At 31.8% G+C, this 21,464-nt stretch overlaps 1 protein-coding gene across 8 annotated transcripts in view; it reads left to right on the forward strand.

The window, feature by feature from the left end:
• The window catches only part of LOC127738894 (fibrinogen-like protein A), a 53,368-nt gene extending 32,438 nt beyond the window's left edge, over nucleotides 1-20,930 (forward strand). Inside the window, exons 1-8 of one of the 8 annotated variants that reach the window (XM_052250371.1) lie at nucleotides 9,887-10,010; nucleotides 10,307-10,381; nucleotides 10,499-10,570; nucleotides 13,072-13,131; nucleotides 13,496-13,524; nucleotides 18,036-18,132; nucleotides 18,428-18,592; nucleotides 20,652-20,930. In XM_052250371.1, coding sequence (XP_052106331.1) covers nucleotides 9,905-10,010; nucleotides 10,307-10,381; nucleotides 10,499-10,570; nucleotides 13,072-13,131; nucleotides 13,496-13,524; nucleotides 18,036-18,132; nucleotides 18,428-18,592; nucleotides 20,652-20,905 — 858 coding nt within the window. In that variant the 5' untranslated portion in view covers nucleotides 9,887-9,904 and the 3' untranslated portion in view covers nucleotides 20,906-20,930. The other 7 variants (XM_052250369.1, XM_052250372.1, XM_052250368.1 and 4 more) reach the window with 7 other exon arrangements.
• Nucleotides 20,931-21,464: the final 534 nt, after the last annotated feature.

Genomic DNA, 21,464 nt, shown 5'->3' on the forward strand with positions numbered 1-21,464 from the left:
CAACACCTAATCACGGACAAGACTTTACAATAATAATTCAAAAATCACAGACATTTCTGAATCGAAAGTTCAGTACTTTTGCAATTAACGATGAACAGCACTGAAGCAAGATGACAGGAAGTAATAAAATATTCTAATGCAGTAAGTTAATAACACTCATGTTGATTGGCTTACCTTTTTTCGACATGAGCTGTTACTAAGGCTACTGGAAATAGGTTGTCATTTGGATTACAAAAAGGAGGGATATGGGGTAAATGCCAATGCAACACCAACTTGAGAAATGAAAGTGCATACAGTCTACCGTCGCTTAGTTAAAGTTCTCCATATTGCTATATAACAAGATCTTCTGATTTACTGCGTTTTCATACTTAAGTATTATTTAAGGCCAATACTGATAACTTGTTCTACATTTATTACTTTATTCTTTACTAAAAGAACTGAATTTTTTTGAGCGAGAGAATGTTGAAATAAGGTGCCCTCGGTCAACTTTAACAGGATAAAACGTCAAAAAAAATTATTTGTAAGAAATATGATGTATTTTCAAATATTTTGACGGGTTTAGCCTATATGCAAATTCCAGATTTGCAAAAGAGAGGCGGAAGATAATAAAGGAATATTTAAACTCATACGTCGAAGACAAACTGACAACGTCATGGCAAAAAACGAAAAAAAGACCAGACGCGAAACAACAGTTACAGTACACAACAGAGAAAACTAAAGACTGAGTAGCATAAATCCAACCATCGTTTTTTTGTTTGTTTTGTTCATAAATCAGGCCGATAGTTTTTTCGTTGAATTGTTTTACATTTGTCATTCCGGGGCCCCTTTTATAGCTTGTTATGCGGTATGGGTTTTTGCTAAATGCTGACCTGTAGTTGCTAACTTCTACGTCTCTGGTCTCTTGTGGAGAGTTGTCTCATTGGCAATCATACCACATCTCATTATTTTTTTAAATAAGTTGCCCTCAAGGGAGACTTGAACTTAGTAAAGGATAGTTTAACTAGGGCAGTCTAACTTCAAAAGAGGAGAGTTTTCCTGCTTATAAAATATGATTCCTCTTGCAACAACCTATCCCCTTGTTAAAATAAACGAAGAATAAGAAAATGAGGACAAGCACATTGATGTGTATTTAAAATAGCAGGTAAGATCCGAGCTCCTGGTCAGACATATGATCAGAAAGCTCGAACTACCGTTTACAAGAGAATTGAAGAGATTTGATGTACGGCATATGGGTTTGAAACACATGCCCATATCGACAACATCTCTGAAAAGTGGGTTAAATATCATTCATCCGATCTGTTCATGGTATTATTTTCTTATAACAGCAATGGCTAAGGCCTTAAACAAGGCTGCAAAAATAAGTCATAAGCTTACAAACCAGGGTTTACATACAGATTAGAAAAAACAGCAATGACAATGACAAGACCAAAATATTGGAACATGTTTTATAAGTAATGATCAACACCAAAGAAATGATGTACAAGGTTATTTCAGAATACCTGATTAAATGTGGTCAACATTTGTACCTATTATGTCTGTTTGTTTTGCTCAAATATTGTTGTCAATATAATAGTATACTACGCGACTTTCATATAAGTGAGAGGTAAAGTTAACTATAAAACCAGGTTCAATACACCATTTCCGCATAAGGAAATGCCTGTCCCAAGTCAGGAATATAACATTTGTTTTCCATTCGTTTGATGTGTTGGAGCTTTTGATTTTGCCATTTGATAAGGGACTTTCCGTTTTGAATTTTCATAAGAGTTCGATATTTTTGTTATTTTATTTTTTTAGACAACAGATGGATCATGAATGGGAAACACATGACCATCTGAAGCCGGAGCAAAAGTTGTATGGTGTTGTTAACTGAACTGCTAGCTATCTTCGTGGTGCTAGAGTTATTCATAAGGGAATAGCTCTACAATAATATCACAGAAATAAAAATACTTCTGTCAGATTTTCTCGATGACTTCGATAACAAAACACTATATTGATGTGATTCGAGATATGAAGATATTAAGTGCTCACATTTAAATGATATGGACAAAAGGACGCGCATGCTTTCAAAGGAATGATGAGGTAGGCGTTCTGGCAAACACAGTAGCCCAAGAAGATAGAAAATAATGTCAACACTTTGCAGGACGTGTAAAACAGGACCCATAAAAAAACAGCATGCACAAAAATGGAAATGGAGATTGAAGGGAAAACTAAAAGGAGGACAACTGTATGAAAAAAGTACCATCTGTAAAACAAAACATTTTCACTGATTATCTGAAGCACTTTACCTTATTACAAATCTAATCTAAGGCAGTCTAGAACATGAGTGTGTGAATGTGATGGAAGTGAAACATACAACACTTGCTCATACAGTGTCCCAATATGAATAGCACAGAGAAGTTATGTTCCAGAAATTAACAACAGATTTGGGGAAACGAAATATTAACATAGCTTTTGGCGACAGATCAGAGGAAACTTGAAGCAGTTCCAGATTTCATCGACCTAACAGGAACATTAGGGAGATCGGAACCACCCAAACCTCATTTTACGCAACATACACCAATGAAGCATATGGGGAATACAAGGTGTAAAGAGAAGCACAACACTGCTATGGTGTGTTTTCACTCTTGGTATGGTCCGGAATAAGTCGGCAGCTAAAAAGTACAGATTGTTGTACCTCAAGTCATCCTTAAGATGCATAATATGTATTTGACATTGTATCGACAGTGGATTGACTATTAGTATTGGGAAGTTTACATGCAATTATTTTTCATTTTAATGAATGTACCATCAACTACAAAAAAAAATTATTGAAGTCTGTCAGATTTATTTGCATGTTTTTTTTTTAATTTTGAAGTTGTGTTTGTATGTCTGTAATGTACGACTAAACAGTTTTGGCTGCTGGTCCCAATTATTGTCACATTAACCAATTCTGTCTGTTAGGATTGCTCACCCTACCAGTGTGTCGATATTACTGAACTATAAACAAGTGTCAAACAAGTGTCAGGTTTATCTATTATAGGCATCACGGGTAGTAACCTCGTCATATCGAGAAGCGTTTAGTACAGTGATTTTGTCATAGTTTGGTTAAGATGAACATGGTTGTGTTAAGTGTTTTTGATGACAAACAGTGTCAAAATATAAACATTCGAATAGTTTGTTAAAGGAACTAATGACAACAAATACAAGCTTGTAAGTATCTTTGTTTATAGCTAATATGTTAGTACATCAAAATTTGTATCATATAGTTATTAATTTGACACAGTGTAATGCGTGCGTATGTCAAAATTTAAAAGTTGTGATTCGTTTGTAATGCATAAAGAAAAGTGGTTTGCTTACTGTCTGCTACATCACATATTTTGTTATGATATAAAACTGCCGTCAATTTTCCCGAAAAACAGCCCCTAGTGCACACAATTTGAGATTACAGAATATTCGGTGTCATGGTTTGGTTCATTCGTGTCATGGTTTATTTCATGATGAACATGGTTCAGTTATGTGATTCTATTCGTGAATGAAGGAAGAGTAACGATCAAAATAAACAGACATTATATATATTGAAATACTCTTTTTTAAATCGTTTTATTTGGAATACAAAAGGACAAATATACGCACATTCAATGTAGTATTTTATATATTAAGTACATGAGGTCTGATTGCCAATGATATAACTATCCACCCGAGACCAAAACGACGTAGATGTAAGCAACTATATGTCGTCGTACGGCCTTCAACAATGAACAAAATCCATACTTTTTAGCAAGCTATAAAAGGCTCCGACAAAATTATATGTAAAACAAATTAAGAAGAGAAAACCAATGTATTATACAATATTACAAAAACTAATCATTTTTATTCGTTCGTAATAATAATTGATAAATATGGACATTAAATCGGCTTCATTCTAATTCGAATTTGTGATTTTTCATATATTTAAATTCCGAAATTGTGTGTATTTTTTTGTTTTTTTTTTAATTTTACTAATAGTTTATAAAACAAATAAGTTTTAACTGTTGTCCATGACACGCGTTAACATTTTGTTTCGTGGATTGTTGAGGACTTATTGTGTCCTCTTGATATCGTTTGGTTAGTTTTGTAGTTGGGATACTATAGCATGGGCGTATAACCCCAAATAATCTATGTGAAACAGAAGCAGCGCTTTCTGTTTTTGTAATTATTATCTCAAAAGATAGTTTAAAAGAGCAGTGACTATTTAAATTATAAAAGCAAAATAACAAAAATACGGGACTTCGAGGAAAATTCTAAACGGAAAGTCCCTAATCAAATGGCAAAATCAAAAACTGAAACACATCAAACGAATGGATAACAACTGTCATATTCCTGACTTGGTACAGACATTTTTTTCTGTAGAAAATGGTGGATTAAACCTGGTTTTATAGCCAGCTAAACCTCTCACATGTATGACAGTCGCATAAATTCCATTATATTGACGACGATGTGTGAACAAATCAAACAGACATAATAGGTAAAAATGTCAAAAAATAAGGGTACAGCAGGCACCATTGTATTATAATCTTAGTCACTATAAAAACAAAACAAATGTTTCAACAAAGAAAAACAAAAAGGCATATAGACAAAACACATAAGCAAAAACGAAAGACAAGAATACAAAAAATTACCATAGCACAATAACACAATGATGGGATGTATAAGTACCGAGGCACGTCAAATGGATTGAGCCAAAAATAGACTAAACAGTTAAAGTAATAATTTACAAAGACAAGAGTACCATAACAAGTCATTAAGGTGACAAACAACGTCAGTACTTAGAATCTATACTTAAAGACCATCATTTATCATTTGTGAAGTTGAAAAGGAATATTTACCCACAAGGTCTTCCGATGAATTTTTTGGAAAAAGGACGAGACGTTCTTTGACATACCACTGGTTCGTCAACCTTCTGCTCAGACACTGGTGACGGTTTTCAAAGTCTGAGTAGCATCTGCAAGCTCTTGAATATCGAATGAGTTGGGAAATATATATCCCATATGCAGGAGAAGTTGGTATATTGCTACTAAGGTTGGAGAAACTGATAATTTTAAAATTAAAATCGTCGTTTGTCATAGATTCTGGTAGTAAGATGACCGCTCATGTCAAATTCGAGGTATAAGTCTAAAAATGAGGCAGAGGAAGCCGTGTCTGTTGTTCCTTTAATTTCTAGTTCTGGGGGATATATTAATGGAGTTCAATCAGAAAAGTCTGAATTGTTAATGGAAAGAACAATATATATACGAATGTGAAATTAAATGATCTGGCTTCTTTGATCTTCTTGTTTATGACAAATGTCTGAAGGAACTCCGACTAATATGAAGATAAGAAGAGGTCACTGCCGCACAGTTCGCTCCCATAGAAATACCGACAATTTGGTCACAAAGTCTACCTCCAAATTCAACAAATATTTTGTCAATAAGAAACTCCAGCAAACTGGTCACTTGTTCCTCTGTGTAGCATGTTTTGTTTTTTTGTTCACTATTAACAAAATATGCCGTATGGTATCCAAAAGTAATAAATGTATACCGTGCGCTACCATTTTTATGTTGAAAAGCATTGTAGATTTAAATTATTCCTTTTAGACGATTTTTCAATTACACATAGGGACGGTGGTACACAGGGTTGATCAATTAAACGTTTTGATAAACTAATTTCAGAGAAAGATCGAGATTTATATTTGTTCAGAAGTTCTTTAAGAGTTTTTTAAAATCCATATATGGTTAATACCACTACGCGAGTAAACAGTTTCACGGTATTTCTTTCATTGCGGAAAGAATCTTTGTCAATCTAATGGACAATTCTTTCGTCGAACATGCAGATTAGCTGGCAATGTACGGCTGTTTGTATGGAATTTTTTGAAGCTTAGGTATCCAATACAAACAAAGTAAGTCCTCCGATTTGCTGCTCAAAGCAATGTTCATTGAAGCTATTAAGGACTTATGAACCACCAAAATCTCATCCTTGTCAAAAATGTTTTTTGTATGTGGGATTACATGAGTGCTCATTTATTCCTAATTCTTTTACACGACACTCGTAGTAGTACGATTTGCATACAAAGACAAGTCACGGGCAGTTAAATTGTTTAATGTACGCTTTACAGCATCTAATTTTGGTTTAAAAGGCTTTTTTTCTTCTTAGTCAGTTGGTAAATTGTGTAACTTCGTTTAATTACAAGCGTTTTTAAACAAACTATCAAAATTGAGCTGAAACACATATATATTAATTTGGATCTAAACCATGACAAACTTGATCAAAACCATGACGAATTTCTAGACACTTAACCGAACCATGTCATAACTTAACCAAACCATAGCAATTTCGATAGTTTGCTTATTCTGCGTTAGTTTCTTGAAAACAACAATTCCACTGTAGATCGTTTGACTAACAATGCAAATTAAAACATCTTATTTGCTTTTTATTTGCTCGTTTGAATAGAACTGAGGCAATCGTTAGGGGAAGTAACTTAACACAACCATGTTCATCTTAACCAAACTATGACAAAATCACTGTACTAAACGCTTCTCGATATGACGAGGTTACTACCCGTGGGCATAAAAGCATGGTTTAACCCGCCGTTTTCATCAGAAAGTGCCTGTACCAAGTACAAGAATATGCTGATTGTTTTTCATTCGTTCTTTTGGTTAAAATAGTCGAGCGTTTGATTTTATCAGGTTTTATGGACTTTCCCTTTTTTTAATTTACCTAGGAGTTTGGTATTTTTGTTCATATGTTTTAGCAACAGACAAACAATGTCTAAATTTCACGTTCGTTCAATTTTCAAAATTTGGCAATTACGGAATCCTTTACATTATAGATTGGCAAAGGAATTTTGTTAATTATAGATAATGCAGCATTGTATGCAAACTTTCTATTCTAAAACAAACATTATTATCGTTAAAGTTAGTGTGATAATAAATGGTTAGAATTTGTTTTTCGGGAGTTGTAATTCGTCAATAAGATTTATGCATTAAAGACTTTGCCAACTATCTTCCCAATGAGACGTTTCAGATTGCACTTTCTGCTATTCTACATTGTGCCCTAAGAAATTGTTATATACTTGTTTAAAATCAACATACACGTCATAGAAATTGGAGAAGCTTCTGAAAATCGTAGAAAAAAGTAGTTGTTAACGAGGGAGAGAGAAAACAGGTAAGACACTAAGAAAAAGAAAAAAAATTAAATTCCCTAAGACAAAGGCAACATTCTAGTTAAAATAATGAAAACAATATATATAAATTGTATTTAAGATTGAATATTATAATAAGCATGATGTGAATTATCGCGAAATCTTATTTCATGACATAATAGTCCTCCGCTTCGAATATTAGATAGGTTAAAGTACTTAGTATTACAAAGAATATTTTATATCTTACTTCTCTGTTAAAACGTCGCCTTACAACAAACATGATTACAAAAGAACGTTAACATTTTAATAATCAATTTATCTTCATCAGGAACGCTCAAAGCCGAATATTTGAAAGCCGAAGATGCATAAGTACCGAAACAGTTGAAGAGTTATATGACCAAAAATACCTAAAAATAGCCAAATCCGTCTAAGGTCAAATTTGCCTGAGGGAGTTGGAACCTTAGTTTCTTTATTCTTTATAATTTCAAAATTTATAAACGGACAATTTTAGAAAGGTTTGTTATGAATAATGTCAATACCAAAGTACTGACTACTGAGCAGATGATACCCTCTGGAACTATGGTAGGTTGTCATTTATAATTTTTTAAGTGTTTTGATAAAGGTAAATCCCCCCCCCCAAAAAAAAAGCTCTTCGGACGTATAGAAAGTATAAAGATTTATCCTCATTTACAATTGTGCAATTGTAATTTTAGCGGAACCTCGTTACTAAAACAGAACTATTCTTTTTAGCATGAGATATAGTGACGTATTTCGGAAGTTGTAACGAAATAATTTGACAGTACTGCAGATCAGTGGCAGTAATTCGCCATTTATCGTTATCGTTAAAATGAAAAAGTAAACATTTCCATTTCCAACCGCCCTTTAAGTTATCTGTATTTTGAAATAACAAAATTGTTACGTATAATATATTATATTCACATACGGAATAATTAAGAAGATAAAGAGATGTTATAATGTCACCAAAACAAAAGAATCATATGTGTGTTGTTTTTTTTATAGAGAGAGAGGCGACAGATGCCAAAAAGAACGTCATAGAGAAAAACAGAATCTAAGAACTTAAGTGGAATTAGCATGCAAAGAATAAAAGCATTTTTCATATTATATTTATCACATTGACCGAAATAAATCAACATATTCATATTAACTGTTTAGAGGAATAAAAACTAGAAAAAAATCTTACCTGAAATATATTTTACATAGATTCAACACTTGATAAAGATTTACAAAAGTTTCATCAATATTTCTGAAACATGATATAGACAGCTGGTATTTTCATATGAAAACAATATTATGGAATTTCTGTTTTGCAAAAATACACCATCACGTATTCGTCTCATTTTTTTTTTTTTCATTACAAGGAAAATATATGAAAACTTCAAAGTGCAAAATAAACTTGATGAAACCTTGTGATTTAAAAGGGGTTAGTCCGAATTTTTGAAGAACAAATTAGAAAGAGATATAGAAAAAAAACATTTCTGGTTTCAAAATTCTTAAATATTTTTGCGTCAGATTGGATGCGAATTTGTTAACTATATAAAATTGTAGAAATTGGATGTATTATAGTGTATTTTACAACATTACATCTCATGGAGTCCTTTTCAAGTTTAATTTTATTACGAACAGTCGTTCCAGAGTCATAGGAGTTTAATCGCTAAAAAATAAGGCAATTTGTCATATGTTTCAGGAAGACTCAAGTATGCTTCTCCAAATCCTAATGATTATTTTACAAAATGTAAGGTTTTAATTGTTTACAAAACGTAGGGTCTTATTTTATTTTCCAAAATGTAAGGTTTTATTTTTTAACAAATGTAAGGTTTTAAGAATTATTTTTATGATTTTCAAATGAATAGGTCCAGAGTTAAGGGTATTCAAATCAATAAAAAAAGACTAATTGCATATGCTTGGTGATAACACGATTTTGTTCCTTCAGATACAAATAAAGTTTTTCTAATTTCAAATCATAAACAATAAAACAGCCTTTTTTTTACTGTTTGCAGATTAGTCATCCAGATTAATGGGAATTGATACGACTGCCATACAAGTTAGAGGTTTAACTAGCTATAAAATCAGGTTTCATCCACCATTTTCTACATAAGGAAATGCTTGTACAAAGTCAGGAATATGACAGCTGTGTTTTCCATTCATTTGATATGTTTGAGCTTTCGATTTTGTCATTTGTTAAAGGATTTTTCGTTTTGAATTTTCCTTGGAGTTTGGTATTTTTGTTATTTTACTTTTTAGGTCATTTTTTCATATGTTTCTGACATCTCTTGTATGCATTCATGACTCCTTATGAAATTTATACATGCAAGTTTGTTTACTTAAAAACATTATCAAATCTACATATAACGTTCGCACAACCTGGTTTACGGACGAGTATAAAATGCAGATTTGTGATTACTAATTTTTTTAAATGGTATCGAAGGATCTTTATTTCTTTACATACTAAGGTTATGTCTAGATTCCACTTTTATATGTCGTCTACTGCTGGATGTACTTACATATTTTGACTTCTTTTATTGAATAACATTTTAAGGCTTATGTTAATATTGCACGATCGTCAGTTTATTTACTTCCAGATTTTATCAACCGCAATTACATTTATTTATATACGTCTTAATTATAGCTAAAATACATTAAAATGAAAATAATACCAAAATCAAATTCATCACGCTTATTTTTTTCTATATATTATATACGCCGTATGGCACTTCTGACATTTCATGCATTTTCTGCAAAGCATCAACAATGAAAATTCATGTTTTTTTATTGTTTATCTGTTCGTTTGCCACCAAAGTCATTTGGTGTGACACTGAAGCAAAGATGAAAATCTTGGGAAGTCTAACTGCCACTGGTTTGTATCAAATAATTGGCTTGGTAGTATCTGTCTTTCGAAGTCACTTGTAAAATTTAAAACGTACGCTACAGATTTTTTTGTGTATGATATTTTGTTGACTCTGGTATTTTAAAAGTTTTAAGACTAAAAATAACTGTGAAAGCAAAAAAAAGACCACAGATTGAATATTCATTTTTTTATTATGTTGATTATAAAAGTAACTTTTTCCAGTCCGACTAACTTATGAAAAGTAATATTCAAATTAGGGACAATAATATTACATGCACATTTTAATATCACTATTTTTTACACAGGTACAATGAAAAACTTTGCGAAGGACACCAGCAAAACAGTCAAACTTGCCACCGAAATTAAGAATATGCTGAACGGTTTGTATACTGTATTATTACTGAGTATTGTTAATCAATGAATATTTGTTCACCCAAAAAGTTGTTTTATTTGTACTATAGAATGTTTGCATCTAAAATTATTGTTATATTCTTTAGGTATGTGTGTGAATAGCAAAGATCATAACAGCTATAAGAAGATTGATGAAAAGGTCCAGAATATCTCTATAGGTACTTACTACATAATTATATCAACACTGTGTTTCATTTTATACAATATATTTATATATTGGTATGTCCCGTGAAGGATGAAAGCGCTAGACTTTAAACATTAGTGTTTATTTTTATGTTAATTCTATTTCATATACATAAAATACTATCTGAGTTCATGTTGGAAGTAAGTTCGCAAGGAACAGAAAAATCCATAGGACTTGGTATGTAGATCATCAGTTACCAACTAACATGAACCAAACTTAATGGTTGACACCTTTGGTCAAGTGTCAAGTTTATACAAATGTTGGTCAAGTTTATTTATCAAATACACTGTTGTTAACAATCATGTTACCTTGTGTGAGTTTGACATCTTGAGGACTCAGACAACAGTCCAACCCTATGAATAAGTTGCTTTGTCTTTCATTATGTTTACTTGAACCTGGTTAAGTCTTATGTCAAAGTGTGTTTCCCGGATACAATATAACCTACTATCACGTGACTTGATTTGAAAGTGAATCTTGTAGACTTTGACAGCCTGCAATCCTAAATTAAACACTTATATCTTCATTTCACAAGTTATGTAGAAATAATGTTAACACCTGAAACACAGCAAAAATACATCACTTAGAGCTATTTACCAATGCTTGTAGTTTAAAGGTTTGGTTGGTTTGCTTGCTTTGTTTGTATAAATGTTTGCTCAAGCATTGTAATTAAGATTGACTTTGCAATCAATAGATAGGTGGAGCTTCAGCTTGTATACATTATACTTACATGTCATTGGATGTTGAGTATAATGAGGAGTATAATGTATAAAAGCTGAAGCCCCGCCTATCTATTGATTGCAGATGTCAATCATAATTACAATGCTTAAGCAAACATTTATACAAACAAGCAAGCAAGCCAACCAAACCTTTAAACTACAAGCATTGGGAACATAATGATATAGTAAACATACAGTAATTCATTGTAACTAGTTTGACATGTATGTGCCTAGTTAATAATAATGAAGAAAAAAAAATGTATTCACATTCACTCTTAAACAAAGCAAGCAAATGTTACAATACTTAGGACTATAATACACAAAGAGAGGTCAAATTCGGGTATACATAGTGGATATAAAGTCATATGAAACGAGTTTCTTGAAATTTTAATGTTATCGAAATTATTGAACCAAACCATGCATATATACTAAACTAAGTCTTGTGTGCACATTTTTTATTTTTATTACGAATCTATAACGTATTATCGACAAATAATATTTCATTCAGTGATTGTTCATCACAACCTAATTAACTTTCGAGTTTGTTGTCGAAGTTTACCGGATCGTGACATTGATAAACAATAAATAAAGAGCAATTGAAAAACGTGACAAATAAGAGAATTGAAAAAGCCATGGTACTTGTTTTCATATTTTCCATGCGTTCTCATTTGTTAATTAAACTTTTCCTTAACAGTTGTTAAATGGTTTGTTGTATTGATTTGTTAATTAAGAATCTGTTATTACTATTTACCTTCCAGAGCACGTTTGTTTACATTCTTTCGTCACGGTTTTCCCCCTCGCACTTGCACTGCGCGTTTGCCGAAGTTATAACCAGAGGTATCATAGTTAAGGTCACTGCATACGGGAAAATATAGGCGAATTAGTGTCTGGGAAGACAATAATTCAATATGGGTACATTTATGAAGATTTTGATAATATAAAGGATTTTCTTTTTAAAGAAAGTTCACGTTCACTTGTTTTATAGTTGCCTAATACAATTTGTTTCTTAAACGTTTTGTGGTGGCATCCATGACCTTCAAACACATTCTACCTTTCTTATACTCTGTCTTAAAAAAAAGTTGTTTCCGGCCCAAACATTTTGGGCGTGCATCAATAAGTAATATATATAATTCGTCTCAAATTTAGCCCAACAATGTTAGATCTTAGAATTTGCGTTCTTCCCTTCAGCGGGATTCGAACCCTAACGTCTGTGACATCGTGGCAACACCGCCTGCACCGTGTCTAGCGCCCTAGACCACTCGACCACCTAGGCTACATAAAAATATAGCTTTCGTTGGTCGATGTAATGCCTTTCCTCGTCGGCTTTATATAGGGTTGTAACACAGTACATGATTTATAGTGGCAAGTAGATGGTATACCTTTTAGATCAGCTATTTTGCTACTACATCAAATGTCTACATGTATTAAATCAACAGGACCCAAAGTTTTGTTTGTTTGTGGTTTGGGTTTCTTCTCTATTTTTTTGCATTTATTTTTACTTTTTGTTGTTATTGGCGTTTTTTGTTTTGTTTGTTATTGTGGCTAATAATTTCATATTTGTATCAGTAGTTTTCGTTGGTCAACTTTCCTCAGCGGAAATTTAATATCTTAAATTATTCGACGGAAATAAAAAAAAATAACATTTAACTATAATTAATTACAAATGTTCATAATTCCTATAAATATTAAACACTTTTACGGGGTTGGAGGTAGATTATGTTGTTCTATTTTACTCAGGGAGTATTCATGTAATTTGTAGACATGAATGTGATCAAAGAAAAACTTGACAAAATACAGAACATAGTCAGTAACATTAAATGTGAGTAAACCATTCACACAGTTTTCCAATATAATACCCTTTGGTATCTCCAGCCCTCTTCTTCTACAAAACAGAGTATTTTATTTATAAATAGAATTTGTTCACTGTTCACAAAATTGAATAGACACCAAAAGGAAGCTAAACATTTTCAAATGACAACAGAAATAAAACTAAATTTATGAGATTTTTAATTTAAATTATTTGAATTATTTAAATAAAAATAAAACGCCAATTTTATTAATAACGACTAGAAAACTATAATATTTTGAAATCTTCGAATAATATCTTCAAGTTGAAGTTAAAGTAATTAAAACATTTGACTGTTAGAGAAGAGCCTTTCATAAAGTTTCTTTGTTTTATATAGGCAATCCACATGAGGAAGGAGGATGGACTGTAAGTATAGACTAAAATGTGTGTGTGTCAAAGTAGTAGTAGACATAAATGTAGTAGAAGTAGTGGTGGCTGAATTATTTAGTTATTTTTTTTATTTCTTTCCTTCCTTGTTATGAGGGTAAGAATGTTTTATGCTATTATATTAATAATTTGTTTTATCATCATTAGTATTTGATTTGTTCAAGTAGTATCAGGGGCAATTAAACCATGAATTAAGGATCGATTTGAAGGGCCAAAATTTAAAAGTGCGTAATACGGAATCATCGCTGTGTGCTAATCATCATTTTAATATCACTATTTTTTACACAGGTACAATGAAAAACTTTGCGAAGGACACCAGCAAAACAGTCAAACTTGCCACCGAAATTAAGAATATGCTGAACGGTTTGTATATTGTATTATTACTGAGTATTGTTAATCAATGAATATTTGTTCACCCAAAAAGTTGTTTTATTTGTACTATAGAATGTTTGCATCTAAAATTAATGTTATATTCTTTAGGTATGTGTGTGAATAGCAAAGATCATAACAGCTATAAGAAGATTGATGAAAAGGTCCAGAATATCTCTATAGGTACTTACTACATAATTATATCAACACTGTGTTTCATTTTATACAATATATTTATATATTGGTATGTCCCGTGAAGGATGAAAGCGCTAGACTTTAAACATTAGTGTTTATTTTTATGTTAATTCTATTTCATATACATAAAATACTATCTGAGTTCATGTTGGAAGTAAGTTCGCAAGGAACAGAAAAATCCATAGGACTTGGTATGTAGATCATCAGTTACCAACTAACATGAACCAAACTTAATGGTTGACACCTTTGGTTAAGTGTCAAGTTTATACAAATGTTGGTCAAGTTTATTTATCAAATACACTGTTGTTTACAATCATGTTACCTTGTGTGAGTTTGACATCTTGAGGACTCAGACAACAGTCCAACCCTATGAATAAGTTGCTTTGTCTTTCATTATGTTTACTTGAACCTGGTTAAGTCTTATGTCAAAGTGTGTTTCCCGGATACAATATAACCTACTATCACGTGACTTGATGTGAAAGTGAATCTTGTAGACTTTGACAGCCTGCAATCCTAAATTAAACACTTATATCTTCATTTCACAAGTTATGTAGAAATAATGTTAACACCTGAAACACAGCAAAAATACATCACTTAGAGCTATTTTCCAATGCTTGTAGTTTAAAGGTTTGGTTGGTTTGCTTGCTTTGTTTGTATAAATGTTTGCTCAAGCATTGTAATTAAGATTGACTTTGCAATCAATAGATAGGTGGAGCTTCAGCTTGTATACATTATACTTACATGTCATTGGATGTTGAGTATAATGAGGAGTATAATGTATAAAAGCTGAAGCCCCGCCTATCTATTGATTGCAGATGTCAATCATAATTACAATGCTTAAGCAAACATTTATACAAACAAGCAAGCAAGCCAACCAAACCTTTAAACTACAAGCATTGGGAACATAATGATATAGTAAACATACAGTAATTCATTGTAACTAGTTTGACATGTATGTGCCTAGTTAATAATAAAGAAGAAAAAAAAATGTATTCACATTCACTCTTAAACAAAGCAAGCAAATGTTACAATACTTAGGACTATAATACACAAAGAGAGGTCAAATTCGGGTATACATAGTGGATATAAAGTCATATGAAACGAGTTTCTTGAAATTTTAATGTTATCGAAATTATTGAACCAAACCATGCATATATACTAAACTAAGTCTTGTGTGCACATTTTTTATTTTTATTACGAATCTATAACGTATTATCGACAAATAATATTTCATTCAGTGATTGTTCATCGCAACCTAATTAACTTTCGAGTTTGTTGTCGAAGTTTACCGGATCGTGACATTGATAAACAATAAATAAAGAGCAATTGAAAAACGTGACAAATAAGAGAATTGAAAAAGCCATGGTACTTGTTTTCATATTTTCCATGCGTTCTCATTTGTTAATTAAACTTTTCCTTAACAGTTGTTAAATGGTTTGTTGTATTGATTTGTTAATTAAGAATCTGTTATTACTATTTACCTTCCAGAGCACGTTTGTTTACATTCTTTCGTCACGGTTTTCCCCCTCGCACTTGCACTGCGCGTTTGCCGAAGTTATAACCAGAGGTATCATAGTTAAGGTCACTGCATACGGGAAAATATAGGCGAATTAGTGTCTGGGAAGACAATAATTCAATATGGGTACATTTATGAAGATTTTGATAATATAAAGGATTTTCTTTTTAAAGAAAGTTCACGTTCACTTGTTTTATAGTTGCCTAATACAATTTGTTTCTTAAACGTTTTGTGGTGGCATCCATGACCTTCAAACACATTCTACCTTTCTTATACTCTGTCTTAAAAAAAAGTTGTTTCCGGCCCAAACATTTTGGGCGTGCATCAATAAGTAATATATATAATTCGTCTCAAATTTAGCCCAACAATGTTAGATCTTAGAATTTGCGTTCTTCCCTTCAGCGGGATTCGAACCCTAACGTCTGTGACATCGTGGCAACACCGCCTGCACCGTGTCCAGCGCCCTAGACCACTCGACCACCTAGGCTACATAAAAATATAGCTTTCGTTGGTCGATGTAATGCCTTTCCTCGTCGGCTTTATATAGGGTTGTAACACAGTACATGATTTATAGTGGCAAGTAGATGGTATACCTTTTAGATCAGCTATTTTGCTACTACATCAAATGTCTACATGTATTAAATCAACAGGACCCAAAGTTTTGTTTGTTTGTGGTTTGGGTTTCTTCTCTATTTTTTTGCATTTATTTTTACTTTTTGTTGTTATTGGCGTTTTTTGTTTTGTTTGTTATTGTGGCTAATAATTTCATATTTGTATCAGTAGTTTTCGTTGGTCAACTTTCCTCAGCGGAAATTTAATATCTTAAATTATTCGACGGAAATAAAAAAAAATAACATTTAACTATAATTAATTACAAATGTTCATAATTCCTATAAATATTAAACACTTTTACGGGGTTGGAGGTAGATTATGTTGTTCTATTTTACTCAGGGAGTATTCATGTAATTTGTAGACATGAATGTGATCAAAGAAAAACTTGACAAAATACAGAACATAGTCAGTAACATTAAATGTGAGTAAACCATTCACACAGTTTTCCAATATAATACCCTTTGGTATCTTCAGCCCTCTTCTTCTACAAAACAGAGTATTTTATTTATAAATAGAATTTGTTCACTGTTCACAAAATTAATAGACACCAAAAGGAAGCTAAACATTTTCAAATGACAACAGAAATAAAACTAAATTTATGAGATTTTTAATTTAAATTATTTGAATTATTTAAATAAAAATAAAACGCCAATTTTATTAATAACGACTAGAAAACTATAATATTTTGAAATCTTCGAATAATATCTTCAAGTTGAAGTTAAAGTAATTAAAACATTTGACTGTTAGAGAAGAGCCTTTCAGAAAGTTTCTTTGTTTTATATAGGCAATCCACATGAGGAAGGAGGATGGACTGTAAGTATAGACTAAAATGTGTGTGTGTCAAAGTAGTAGTAGAAATGTAGTAGAAGTAGTGGTGGCTGAATTATTTAGTTATTTTTTTTATTTCTTTCCTTCCTTGTTATGAGGGTAAGAATGTTTTATGCTATTATATTAATAATTTGTTTTATCATCATTAGTATTTGATTTGTTCAAGTAGTATCAGGGGCAATTAAACCATGAATTAAGGCTCGATTTGAAGGGCCAAAATTTAAAAGTGCGTAATACGGAATCATCGCTGTGTGCTAATCAATTAAATTTTGTTACTGTGTATAGACCCTAAATATGAAAAAAAAAACGTTAAGTTCATTATCTTACGGATTATGCATTTTTTCAGAAAAGAGTTCTGTCAACTTTTGTTAGTAATAATGTTCTGATGATGACGAAAAATTAAGTTCAGCCAGTCGTTGATGTACATATAAACGAACCAATAATGGGAAGAATCTTTCAACTGTTATCATGGGTATCACTAGAAAAATGTATGATTTGACAATCAAATTCAGAATTATTCAAAGAAAGTGACTGCTATTATCAGGCTTTATCTCTTTATTAATAAAGAGTTCTGTGCTGAAAAAAGACGCCATTTTAAGTTGTATACCAAGATAGTAGAAAGTATTCCAAGAAGTGGTTTTTTCTATTACTGAATGTTTGTCTGTTTGTCAGAACTCCTTATATATTTTGTGAGTGGTTTCCTGAGCCCAAGTCTATCTTCGTTATATTACAATCACTTAGTCTGTTTTATAGTTGTTTTACTATACTAGAAAGGGAGAGTTTTATATGTGGTGAATAAAGTACAAATGTATATTAAAATTCTTTAGCTACAATTTGGAAATTATATTCAAATTAATTAGTTACATTTCAGATTCATCAGCTACAATTTCAGAAATGTTGACAACAGAAACAAAATGATCGGGTAGGTTCATATGGGCAATAACGGTTTTTCTTTTGTTGTATGTGTTAGGTTATTCAAAAACGGTATGATGGTAGTGTTGAATTCCACAGAAATTGGAAAGATTATGAAAATGGATTTGGAGACAAACATGGAGAGTTCTGGTTAGGTAAGACAGATATGATTTTATATAAATTTCAAAGTCTGTGTGATAGATCGTTGTTTGTAATATAACGTTTTACCAATAAATGCACATCCTTGTTTAAAGACTTTGTAAGTCAATCAAAACATTTTAATGCAGGCTTTTAAAAATATCCCACAGAGTTCATCATATTCTGACACTATTTTGTGTATCAAACTTTTTTTTTCATTTATTTCATTGTTTTGTGGATTATACAGACCTTTATTTAAAATATTCGTGCTGTGTTTGGTTGTGTTAATCAATATGCACAGAAACATTTCAGGCAACAAGAATATAGCACAACTAACATCAGAGGGAAATCATGAACTTAGGATCGATGTGGAGGATTGGGATGGCAAAAACCGTTATGCAGTTTATAGAAACTTCTCAATAGGCGACGCATCTACAAAATACAGATTGAACATCGGCAAATACTCAGGAAACGCAGGTAAATATAATAAAATATGTTGTGGTACTAAAGAGGAAGTGTTCTGTCTATCCTTCCCCAGAAAACATTGCATATGTTGACATTTCAAACTTTTTTGTCAAGGGTTATGGAAAGATTATTCACATGCATAATGCACTTTTTGTGATGCCTACTTAATGGACATGCCCAATCAACATATTTTTACAGTTTTAACGATTTTGTCATAGAGATAGTCATGTTCATAAACCATTAAAACTTAAAGTTTTAAAGCTGTATGTGTGTTTTGGGGTTCTTGATCATTGCATTAAATAAATAGTCAATGGTAAAGATGACTCCTAAAATTAATTTTGATAACTTTAGGTAAAGAGTGGTCTATTTTTATAAGAATATCTGTGTTTCCGTGTAATTATAAAAACAAAACATTGCCCAATAAAATTGCGTTTAAATTGGTAATAAATGAATATGATGACCAATTCTGGTCAATTTTGCTATCAGAATCTTTGGGTACGATATCTAAAAAACATGCAGACATCTTATACGTTCAGGTATTTCACATCCAATCTTCTATGGTAATATTCTTTACAAAGCACAAAAATGTCGGCATTCACCTCAAAAGCTAACCAAAACTTTTAACAGACTTATTCAGAAGGGATATAGTTACGATACTGTTGTCAGGTCATTAAGAATGGCATATGTTGGTATTAATATTGATTCACTCATAGGGTCTTTGCATCGGAAATAAACACATTTATTCTAAAACCAGTTGTTGGCATGATACGGGTTATGTTCTTCTCATATTTTTTATGACGGTATGATACTAAACCCCTAACGGGATGGATTGTGCTTGATTTTCATATGATGAAGACATAATCTTTCAATCAGTTTAATTAAGGTCTGGAGCTGGCATGTCAGGATTTTGTCACTGCGTTGAAGACCAATTGGTGGACTTCGGCTGTTATCTGCTCTTTGGTCGGGTTGTTGTCTCTTTGATATATTCCCCATTTCCATTATCAATTTTAATCATAGATACTTAATGAGGCTAATGTAGTATTTTGGCAGATTTATAACGTTTTCTTTAAATGAAGACAAAATGAAAAACGCGTATATTCTGACTTTGTTTTTGAAACATCTTAAATGTTTTAGATATTTATAAAATATTGTGATATCTAGTGCAGAAGTACAAAAGTTGTCCGTACTTTATTTTCTCGTTAGAATAATTTGATAAAATTGAGAACAAAATTAAAGCGTTTATTACAATAATTAGAGAAAAACTCAAAACCAATCAAAAGGGCACTTGAGTATTCTGTACTTTAATAGAATTTAATTTTGGTTTGGGCTGTTCTTTTATGCCGAAGAATCAAATTTAAACAAAAAATCATTCAACAGAAAATGCGGAGTTGAATACACTTTGATGTTTTGGGCATTTTGCATTTAAAGTCTCTTATCTAACATTCAAATTCAAATTCAAATATCAGGGCTTTTTTTATTTTTTTTTTAATCAAAATCAATTCCAAACTAAACAAATATCTCAAAAAGGAGTTCCATAACCTATCAATATTTTTAGCTTATTTTGTTCCTTAACTAATTCTCTCCTGACTTATAGTATCAATTTCAAATTCTGATTTTTATAATTTCACTTAAGTACATCATTAAGAAACATTATCGCCTACTATTATTAAATTTCACACAATCGGCCTTTAAACGCTTCTCATGGCTAACCAAATCAAATGACGTTACTTCGAATAACGAAATTAAGAATAAGCAATTTACGGCCGTGTCCATTGATACAAAACTGAGAGGCGAAATATACCAAAGGGAAAGTCGAAAACATACTGATTATGCCATAACAAAAAAAACAAAACCGACCAAAAGTCAAACAACAGTAACCAAAACGGAACATAGAAAACAAAAGACTGAGCAACACGAACAAGTATATGTACTGTTCAAATGAAGCAGGATAATGACATGTCGTGGTTAATATTGCATACATTCAAGAAGAAGCTTCATCTCGTCTCTTCCGCTGTTGAGAGGTGATACTTTAAACGGCCTAGAAGTTTAATGCTTTCTTTTTCTCTTTTAGGTGACGGAATGAGCTATTTTAATGGGATGAAGTTCTCAACATATGATCAAGATAACGACAAAGTTAGTAGTTTGAACTGTGCTGATCATTCCTCCTTAAAAGGTGGGTGGTGGTACAATAACTGCTGGATAAGAACTAGCGCCATGCTAAATGGACATTACACCCGTAGAAATAGTTCTATACAGGGTATTAGATATCGAACGCTTGGAGAACTTACTCAGAAAAAATCTACAATGAAGATTCGAAAAGTGTAATTACAAGTCTTACCATTAATAAATGCAAGCAAAATAATGTATTTTTAGTGTTGTTTATTTCTCTACATCATATCGGTAAAAACGTGTGGTATTAGGATGTAGATGAAAATATAATGATTTATGAAATATAGTGCATCAGAAGCGCTTTTCTGGATTCGCTTTCATCATTGATTCAGGAACGCTTAAATCCAAACATTTGAAAACCAAGGATCTATAGACACATAGAAATGTTTGGAGCTATATGACCATATTGAACATAAAAAGAATATCCAAATTAATCGAAAGTTTACTTTGCTTGAGGGGATTTACGGGTTATCCGGTTAAAAAGCAGTAAAATTGCAAAACGACACATCACACATGAATGGATACAATCAATACGTATCATCAGACAATGTTTTAAAAAATTGTTCAAATTATTATATATTTTTTTTTAATTTTCAAAAATATTAACACATCAAGTTCTAAACCTCATACTAAAATGAATTTAATCTTACTCATCATGTTAATGATTTATTCAGCCTCTGTTGCTTGTAATATCTAAATCTTAATTGTCTTTCCT

The sequence above is a fragment of the Mytilus californianus genome, unplaced genomic scaffold, assembly GCF_021869535.1.
Source record: "Mytilus californianus isolate M0D057914Y unplaced genomic scaffold, xbMytCali1.0.p SCAF_4, whole genome shotgun sequence".
NCBI lineage: Eukaryota > Metazoa > Mollusca > Bivalvia > Mytilida > Mytilidae > Mytilus > Mytilus californianus.